Source organism: Lycorma delicatula, chromosome 1 (assembly GCF_047948215.1).
Source record: "Lycorma delicatula isolate Av1 chromosome 1, ASM4794821v1, whole genome shotgun sequence".
Lineage (NCBI taxonomy): Eukaryota > Metazoa > Arthropoda > Insecta > Hemiptera > Fulgoridae > Lycorma > Lycorma delicatula.
In genome coordinates, this window is record NC_134455.1 from 137442383 (window position 1) to 137451541 (window position 9159).

The 9159-nt window shown below is 32.7% G+C and overlaps 3 protein-coding genes across 3 annotated transcripts in view; all 3 read left to right on the forward strand.

Moving 5' to 3' along the window:
- LOC142322800 (uncharacterized) overlaps window positions 1-1288 on the forward strand; it is a 77840-nt gene extending 76552 nt beyond the window's left edge. The window contains exon 7 of the mRNA XM_075361894.1: window positions 501-1288. Within this exon, the coding sequence (XP_075218009.1) occupies window positions 501-786 (286 nt within the window). The 3' untranslated portion in view covers window positions 787-1288. The remainder of the gene's footprint in view (window positions 1-500) is intronic.
- LOC142317660 (uncharacterized) lies at window positions 848-1835 on the forward strand. Its single transcript, XM_075354214.1, has 2 exons — window positions 848-1000; window positions 1278-1835. Exons 1-2 carry the CDS (start codon window positions 848-850, stop codon window positions 1833-1835), a joined length of 711 nt encoding a protein of 236 aa, XP_075210329.1.
- A 209-nt stretch (window positions 1836-2044) lies between these two features.
- On the forward strand, window positions 2045-7297 carry LOC142317661 (uncharacterized). Its single transcript, XM_075354215.1, has 2 exons — window positions 2045-2840; window positions 2919-7297. Exons 1-2 carry the CDS (start codon window positions 2055-2057, stop codon window positions 3699-3701), a joined length of 1569 nt encoding a protein of 522 aa, XP_075210330.1. The 5' UTR covers window positions 2045-2054; the 3' UTR covers window positions 3702-7297.
- The last annotated feature ends 1862 nt before the right edge of the window (window positions 7298-9159 follow it).

Sequence of the window (9159 nt, forward strand, 5' to 3'; positions counted from 1 at the left end):
TGAAAATATAGTAATAAAGATATGAGATATTTATTTGCACTGTATTTTTTGAAAGAATAAAGTTTCTAATAATATTTCTTCTTGTCGTCTTCGTGAAACTTATGATTGCTTCAAATTAATCAGTCACTTTACTTAATAAACAGCAATTAGTTATCACAGACACATTAGTCCCCCCCCCCTCACCACTCCATGGCGAAGGCAATGAAACTTTTAAGAGTTATTGATATTTTCCCCTGTTTTGTGGATCAATTCTTCATGTTATTAGACTGTGCAACAGTTGAATGATAATTATAATCCCTTACAATTTGCATTAACACTATTTTTACGTTACGATTGGATGATAAATGAGTCTTGATTTCATTACCTATTATTTGTAAACTTTATTATAATACGATTTTTAAATATTGATATTTAAGGCGATGAATAAAAATCAGTCTTTATTCGTCGCTTAAAATTGTTTATAAATATTTGTTCATTGACAATAAAATCATTTTTTTCAGCAGTCACCTAGATGAAAGGGGAAATGATGTTATCCAACCCGGCCTGTTATCTCAATCTGAACTAGACGTAACGGTTTCTAATACTGAAGTTTGTTTCATTTGCGAGAAAAAAGGAGACTCATTGAAACCTCTTCGTACGGTAACAGGATCTTATGTTAAAAATGAACTTACAAAGATATTGTTCTGTTGTGAGGATCCTCGAAGTTTGGAAATTAAGTCCAAGATAGAAGATGTGGATTTAGTACAAGCTGGAGCTCGCAACCATCTGAAGCGTGTGACAATTTAGAAGAAAAAATCCAGGAAGTACAGAACCTACATGGCGGTTCAGTAAGAGTGTTGATGATGTAATGGAATACGATTACGTTGAAGAACATTCCAATACTCATCAATTCTCAGTAAAGACTCTTGCTGATCAAATTCCTCCAAAAAATCATCCTGCTTCAGCTATGATCACGAGCAGACTTGTTCAAAAATATGGCGATAAAATGATGGTTTACAATGTACAAGGCATGGGAACTGTCTTTTGTTTCAAATCTAAACTAAATAAGTTCTGTCAGAAGAGTTAAATAGTAGTTTCAATGGTATATATAACCTGAGAGTCCTTCGCAAAGCAGCCGATATTATCAGAGAAGAAATTTGTTCCAAGCGGTACCCAATGGATAAGTTATCCAGCGAGTACAAGCTTTATGGAAGGTGCTGAAGAATTTTACAAGAAGTTCCCTGTAGTTTAAGAATTTTACTTGAAAGGATCATACTTCCTGGTAAAAGAAAAACTAGTCATGGCAGAACACTTTGACTACCATTGGACATACTGTTATAAAAGTTGCTCATCCAAGATGTTTTCTCTCTAAAGTTCTTCTTGGTGTTGGATGTTTTCTAAAGAAAAAATTTGCATCCAGACTTCTTGTCGATACCTTAGCTGCAATTGGTTTGTCATGCTCCTATCCAGAAATTCAACTCTTGGAAGCTTCCTGCATTTCCAGAAAGCATCCTACAGTTTTATCTACTGGATTATCTCAGTGGGTGGCTGACAATGCAGATTTCAACGTGAATACTTTGGATGGGCGGAATTCATGGCACATGACGGCTCTTATTCAGTGTGTCACTCCATCCACATCGATCGAACAAGAGGAACCAGTTTACAGACAGGTTCAACAAAGAAGATCAATTGATGCTGCCGAATTGGGGAGAATTGAATTGGTGCCGTATAACAGTCCACCTTCTGTTGAATTGAACACAGTTTTGAATCTTGACAAGTTGTACCTGTCTTCGAAACCAACTTTGCTTGCCTACTTTCATAGACTTACTTTGGGCTTACGGAAAATGGAAGTGTGATGATACGGTTCCTGGTTGGAACGGTTTCATGAAGCAGGTTACAGATGCAAATCCTTTTGAAATTTCTAAAATATTGTTACCTCCCCTTCATAAACTCACCCCGTAATTTCATACTGAAATTACGACAGTGCACACTACTCTACTGTACGCCTGCAAAGCTGGAAATTTGAGTGACCAAACCATGAAATTCGTAACCTTTGTTCAACAATTATACTGGAAATGAGGGACATCGTTGCTACCGCCCCTGCAGATCCCGGATTGAACAACGTTGTCGTTCGACTTGGTGGGTTCCATCTTTTAATTTCATTCTTGGGATCAATAGGTAAAATTATGTCAGGCAGTGGGCTAGAGGAATTGTGGGCAACTATTTATACAGAAGGGTCGATACCGCAAATGTTACTTGGAAAGGCATACGCCAGAGCTGTTCAGGCACATTTGTTAACAAATTTGGCTCTCGCAAAGATTATCTTGGACTCCATGGATTTAGATGACGAATTACGTAATTTTTTGGACGATGTACTAGCTGACCCAGATAGAACTCATGTATTAGACACTCTTAATGAAGAATCGTGCGGTTACTTTTCTAATTTATTTGAGCAGAAACTTAAAGAATATGAACAAAGAGGACCAACTGCAAAGCTGTGGATTCAATACTACCGCATGACTTGTCTTTTGAAACAGTTTTTAGAAGCTGAACCCACCGGAAATTGGACTTTGCATGTGACAACGATTCGGAAGATGCTGCCATTTTTTCACGCTAGTGGGCATTTCATTTATGCAAAATCCACTCATGTTTACTTGCAAGATGTAGCTCTATTAGAGGAAAAGATGACACGTATGGAATTTGAAAAATTCACTGAACTTGGATTTTTCATAATTAGAAGAAGGAAGAAACAATTCTCTGGAATATCTCCAGATCAAACGATTGAACAGACCACAATGCGCTTAGGAAAGTCTCACAAGGGTGTGACAGTTCCAGGACGAGGTATAACTGACAATGAAACGGCCTAGTGGATTTTAAGCATGTACAGTTTGATAAATATTAATGAGCAGTTCGAATCGTTTGCCGGGGTTTACAGTTAGAGTTCCGAACAGCACGTCGACATGCGATCTGCACGTATAAAAAGAGACAATGAAGATGCAGAAAAGTTGGATTCGTGGTTTGCCGCTCATCAACCATTCCCAAATATTCTGGACATAGTTTCTATTGGCACAGGAATTGTCGGCGATGAAACCACAAATTGTCATTTGGCTGAAGAAGAAGGTACTAAAATGATGACAAAGAAGAATGATACTTTTGGGCTTCTTACATTCCAACGACGAAAAGCAGTTAAACCACTTTCAATTATCATGGCCAATCAGAAAGTAAAAGATACAGTTGTTCCAATTGATCCGATGTTACTTTTTCACAGAATGACAATTACTCAAGCTACAGTGGCAGATTTACAGTCCTACCTGCAGTACGAGCTTTCTCCTTACCCAATGTATCTCTTCGATGAAAGTGGTATGCGAAAAGGAACTAAATCTTCCTTCTACGATGCATTCTGGCCTTTGGCCTCACAACCTTCTTTCGGTCAAAATTGCTTTAATGTCTTCAATGGAGAATTTCTGCTGCACAAGGTAAAGTGGAAGAAGGACATGTCAAAGACATCTGTGGCAAATACGTTGCGTATCTCAAGACATTGTCCTGTTGGAAAAACTGCCATGATTTTTTATGGATTTTCTTCAGAGTCTGACAACGCTGGCACGAAATCCACTGAACGATTGCGTCCTCCTACTAGATACACTTCTCCTCCAATTCAATTCGACATTATAACCGTCATACAAATGTCGCAGGAAAATTTTTTTGGTAAACGACAGCAATAAGGAATGTCTCATTGATATTCTCCAAAGTGAACTTAATGCTGCTGACTTTGAAACTCTTCAGGACTTTGAAGATGCAGATCGTTTGATAGTTCAGACAGCTCTCGAACGGTCCTCCAAATACGACTAGTACGATAATCGGGGAAGACATCCTTTTGGTTTTGCTTGTCACACTGGACCATGCAAATCAAAATACGTACTTCAAAAAACCAAGCCATGGAAAAACTGCCAAACGCATTTACTCGACGCAATCGTTCAAGCACGAGGTTTTAAAACCTCATGCTCTCTTCCTTCACTCCTTCAGTGGTTGTGACACCACTTCTGCCCCTTTCTCGCAAGGAAAATCGAAACTCATTCTGCTGCTCAATAAGAATGAATATCTACGAAACCTGGCCCACACTTTCTACAATCCACTTAGTACTGATAAATCCATCCTCAATGATGGGCAACAAATATTCACAGCTTTGTACAGTGGAGTCAATTGCAAAGATTCACTTACTATAACTCGCTTCAAAAACTTTGTACAGTGTTCAATGAAAACGAAAATCAATTTATGTTCTTTACCACCTTCGCCGGATGCAGCTAACTTTCATTGTCAAAGAGTTTTCCTCCAAGTGCAAACCTGGTTGGGAAATTTCTTTGATCCTACAGAATGGGGGTGGAAGAAAACTGCGCGAGGACTGGAACCAATAATGACACGGATGGAACCAACCTCTGAAAAGCTCATGAAACTTATCAGTTGTGGGTGTCAAATAAACAAATGCGGCGAATGCTCTTCCATGCTCGATTGCATGCAAGTTCTGTAGCGGAGAAAATTGCAGCAATGTCCCAATAGTCGACGAAGAAGATATTTTCATAGACGATACCGACTTTGATTTTCCTTCCCAAATCGTGCACTTCACATAAAGATCAACCAGCAACAGCAATGAAAAAACGCAAGAAAGTGACGCAGAATTGACCGGAAGTTCATCTACCGAAGATGTCAGAAGTGAATCCCCGGACTATGAATCGATGAGAAAAAGGCTACATCGCAAATGAACTAATTGAACGTGAACATCAACATTTGAACCTCATAATCGCTTTCAAAATTGTAATAGCATCGGAATATGTACTATTACAATTACATATATTGTATATGTCGTAGGCCGTTAGACCAATTTTCCCCAACAGCTTAGGCCATTAGCGAAAAGCCTATGCTTTTTTGTTATTTTTTAAGCTAAAGGCCTAGAAATTTCTGGCCATTAGACTAATTTTGTCTAGTAGCCTATGACATATACACGACACTGCCATTGTAATACCTGCGTTATAATATAGTTTTACATAGAATTTAATAAGAGATCTCAATTTCTGAAGCCAGATATATTATTATATTCATTTCTTTTAGTTTAGCTTATATTATTTGCTCTTTTATTTGGTAAAATTGAATTATTGTCTTCAAAATTTTTGTGCCACATTCATTGCAGCTATTGTAAACCAGACAACTTTGTACAATTTCTATTGCATTTAATGGTTTTTTTTTATTCGTCATGTTCATCATATTTATTGTAGTTCATAATTTATTGATAGAGAAGCTTAAAAAAATTCTAATATGTTGAATGTTTTTTTCGCATCCTGTATTCAATTCCTTCATTTTTAATCGTATATACTTATTAACTAAATAATAATTAGACCCAATTGATTTCGTGTTTTTTATTTTTAGTATTAATTATATGATATTTCTTATTGGTTCATTATATATTATTCAAGTTAACTATGTTTTCATACTTATAACAAAATGCATTATGGAAATACAGACATAGAATAAACAAATTTTCAAAGAAACATTTAATGTCTTTATTGATTAATATCTCGAATTATGGTAATTGTAAAAAAGTTTTAACAAATAATATTTAAATGAATTTATTAATTTAAAATACATAACATATGAATATTTTGAATATTATCAAAAATTTGTCTCGATTCTCTATTATTCTTCATCATAATTATTTATTTTTTATTAAAAATTGTGTTAAAAAAAATTAAATTAACAGGCTTAATTGTTAATCAACTTATATAATTATCTCATACCATTCATGTCCAACGCACCAATAGTTATCATATTTATACCTTTGTAAAATCTTAATAGTAACATTTTCACAAGCTACTGCTCCAAAACGGTAAATCGTACAAGAAAATTCTTTAAATTAAAGTTGTCTGTTTTTTTTGAGATTAACAACTTTTCCAAATTCAATACAGACGAAAAACGAATTTTTCCGGTGTAAAAACCGAAAAAACATGTTTTTTACAACTTCAGCGCCACCTAGTATATCAATTTCAAATTATACAGCATAACTTCAAAGACATTAATGGTAGAGGAGAATGTCCTCTACATTTTTTGTTTGAAAAACTTTTCTGTAAATGCACAGATTCAGAGAAAAACGCATTTGAAATGCGTTTTTCTCAAAAACTTTTTGAGTTTTTCAAAAATCTATGGGAGGAGGATGTTACAAATCTGGAGTTAAGCTTCCCTCTTCACCCCTAACATATGGAAAAAACATCAATCGGTAGGTAAGGATTTTCAAATAAAAATACACATTTACTGTACTATATGAGTGTTAAACAATTTGCAAATGAAAAGTGTGATTCACTATCAAGAAGATGTTGCAGAATTTATGAATCTCAAAACAAAAACTTGATAATGTACTTGAAATAAATTAAAATTAAAAGTAAATATATTACAACTTGTTTCAATATTAAATGCTCTTATGTAAATGAAAGTACTGAAGATGAAACAATTTTTTTTAATTCCCATCATTTCATGAAAAATAAATAAAAGTATTAGTTAAGAAGTATTATAGGCTGCTAATAAAACACAAAAAAACGTGAAGAGTAGGAAAGCATTGCAAATGTGGCAACAAAGATTTGTTACATAAAACAAAAATAAATTCGATTGGTAAAATTGTTATTCTATAATTTGAACTAATTAATGGGGAAATAAAAAAAAGTTCATTTAATAATAGTATAAAAAGTGTATCGACAGATACGATAAAAGTCAAGGGTTACACTTACAAAGTAAAAAGTGCAATATTACATCACAGATCTTCAGTTGGTGAAGGTCATACTAGTTTTATTAAAAAAGAAAAAATTTGGTGTGAAGTGATATGGCTATCAACAAAAAAAACTGGCAGAGCAATATTTGGATCACAATTATAATTGAATTGCATCTGCATTAGATTTATCATCGGTATAATCATCACTTATAAGATGCGATTTAATTTTTGCCTATAAAATTATTAATAATCATATTGATTGTCCAGAATTGTTATTAAAATTTAATTGTTTTGTTCCTGGTCGAAAACTTAGAAACAATAACTATTACTTTTATGTAGATATTAATAAAGACTTTTGATCAATTGTTCATCGGTTAAATTGTAATAGTATCAGTAACTGGTTTGATTTGTATAATTTTAGTTTGTATCAAATTAAATTAAAACTAGATGTTTATTAAAATATGAATGAAATAATTGTATGTAACAAGTGTAATGTTGACCATTTATTTTGTATCATGGGATTTATCCCGTTGGTTTTAATAAATAAATAAAAAATATATGTTTGTTCTAGTAAGGTAACAAATTTTAATAATAAATCCATAAGATACCAAGCAGTAATTAATAAAAGTAATAAAAGAATAATCTAACAAAATAGTTATATACAAAAAAATTACAATGAAATTGTAAACCATGCGGTAAGTCTTGTAGATATAATTTCTTACGTGCAAAAATAAAAAATGAAACAAATGAAAATTTGAAACCATTTCTTCTCTTCGAAAAACAAAACAAAAAATAAACATTTTTTAACTGAAATCAAATGCAGAAACAATATTGTTTCTATTTCTGTTGCATGAATCTTGAAAAACAAAAAGTCTAATTATAAAATTTAAAATGTTTTAAATTCTACAGTATTTCTAACGTTTTTTTATATATAAATAAAATGATTTTAACAAATTAATACTGATATCAAAAAAGATAGACTACATTTCTATTATCAAATTCTGTTATTAATTTAGAATTTTGTTTAAAAAAAAAATACTTGTTAAATATATGTAATAAACAATAAAATTGCAATAATACATAATAAAAAATGTTTAAGCGTTCCATATAATAAGCTAAAAATAGAAAAAAATTCTTACCGGTCCGATTTCATTTATTAAACAAACTCATATAATTAGCAGCAGCAGTAGTATAAGTAATTACCACAATTTTGGTTAAATTTGTCAATTTATCATCTATTAGTGTTTATATTGCATGCTGACTTAGTAGTGATTCAACATCTTTTCTTCAATTACATTTTTGATTTGAAAGTAATTTTCACCTTATATTTCAAGTATTCAAGATTATTTCAAGTTTTTAACTTTTCGGTGTGATGAAAATTCAGTTTTTTCATTGAATGCAATGTTTTTACTAAAGGTTATAAATAGGAAAAGAATCAAGTAAATGCATTTTGATTACTTTTTCATATTCTGATCTTTCAGGTAGATTTCATAAGAAAGCTATCTATTGTAATGGGTACCATGATTCAACTTTCGGAAGATTTTGATATATTTTTACATTTCACATCCCCCACACCAGAAAATTACTGTCGGTTCAAAAGTTTATATATATATTTCAGTGGGTACGACAAATGCCGTAATTTTGTGCCAATTAATTTCACATTGTTGTTAAAATATAACAACCCAAAATCTGTTGTGTTTGTTAATAGTGAAGATTGCACCGTGAAAGTAGAAATGGGGGGGGGGCTTTTTTGAAAAAACAAAATATCGCTATAACTTTCTTATTAAGTAAAATATTGAATTCGTTTGGATAAGGGCCTAAAATTTATCCAACTAAAGTGTTTGATACCACCAACCATTGCCCCTGGGCGTGGAAAAAAATGTGGTTTCGAAGACAAAAAAAAAATTAACCTCTCCCTTAATAGGCACAGTATTGAATCTGTTTAAAGTGGTCATTAGTCTTCTAAACATTACCTAAAACTTCTGTCTGAAATAATTTTTGACATGACCAACCCTTATGGCAAGGTATGACCAAAATGTTGCTGGAATTGTAAGAAGATGGGGCTTGTTGTATGCTAAACACATGAAACTTTTTTCATGTGCAACCATTGTTGTATTGAGTAAATTTGAAATTTTTCTTAACTTTGAAGTGGAAATTTTTTTTATACCCTATTTAGCACGTGAAATTTACCTCCGCCTTCCAGCATGCTGAAAGGTTTTTTTTTAAAAACATGTATTAATTATGTATTTACCTAGTCTTACTTCATTAATTACCGTATTTTTTATGTATAAAAATACAATTTAGCCATGTTTCTTTGACGTTCTGAATGTGTTTTTTTTGTCTTCAGTCATTTGACTAGTTTGATGCAGCTATTCCCTATGTTGTGCCAGTCATTTTATTGCAGTATACCCCCTACATCGTACATCCCTAAC

Bases quoted from the DNA above. Each gene is read 5' to 3' on its own strand.
- LOC142317660 (XM_075354214.1), top strand. From the start codon at position 848: ATGGAATACGATTACGTTGAAGAACATTCCAATACTCATCAATTCTCA. The intron at 1,001-1,277 runs GTACAAGGCATG...AAGAAAAACTAG, and splicing joins ATAAAATGATGGTTTACAAT to TCATGGCAGAACACTTTGAC.
- LOC142317661 (XM_075354215.1), top strand. From the start codon at position 2,055: ATGAGGGACATCGTTGCTACCGCCCCTGCAGATCCCGGATTGAACAAC. The intron at 2,841-2,918 runs GCCTAGTGGATT...GTTTACAGTTAG, and splicing joins GTATAACTGACAATGAAACG to AGTTCCGAACAGCACGTCGA.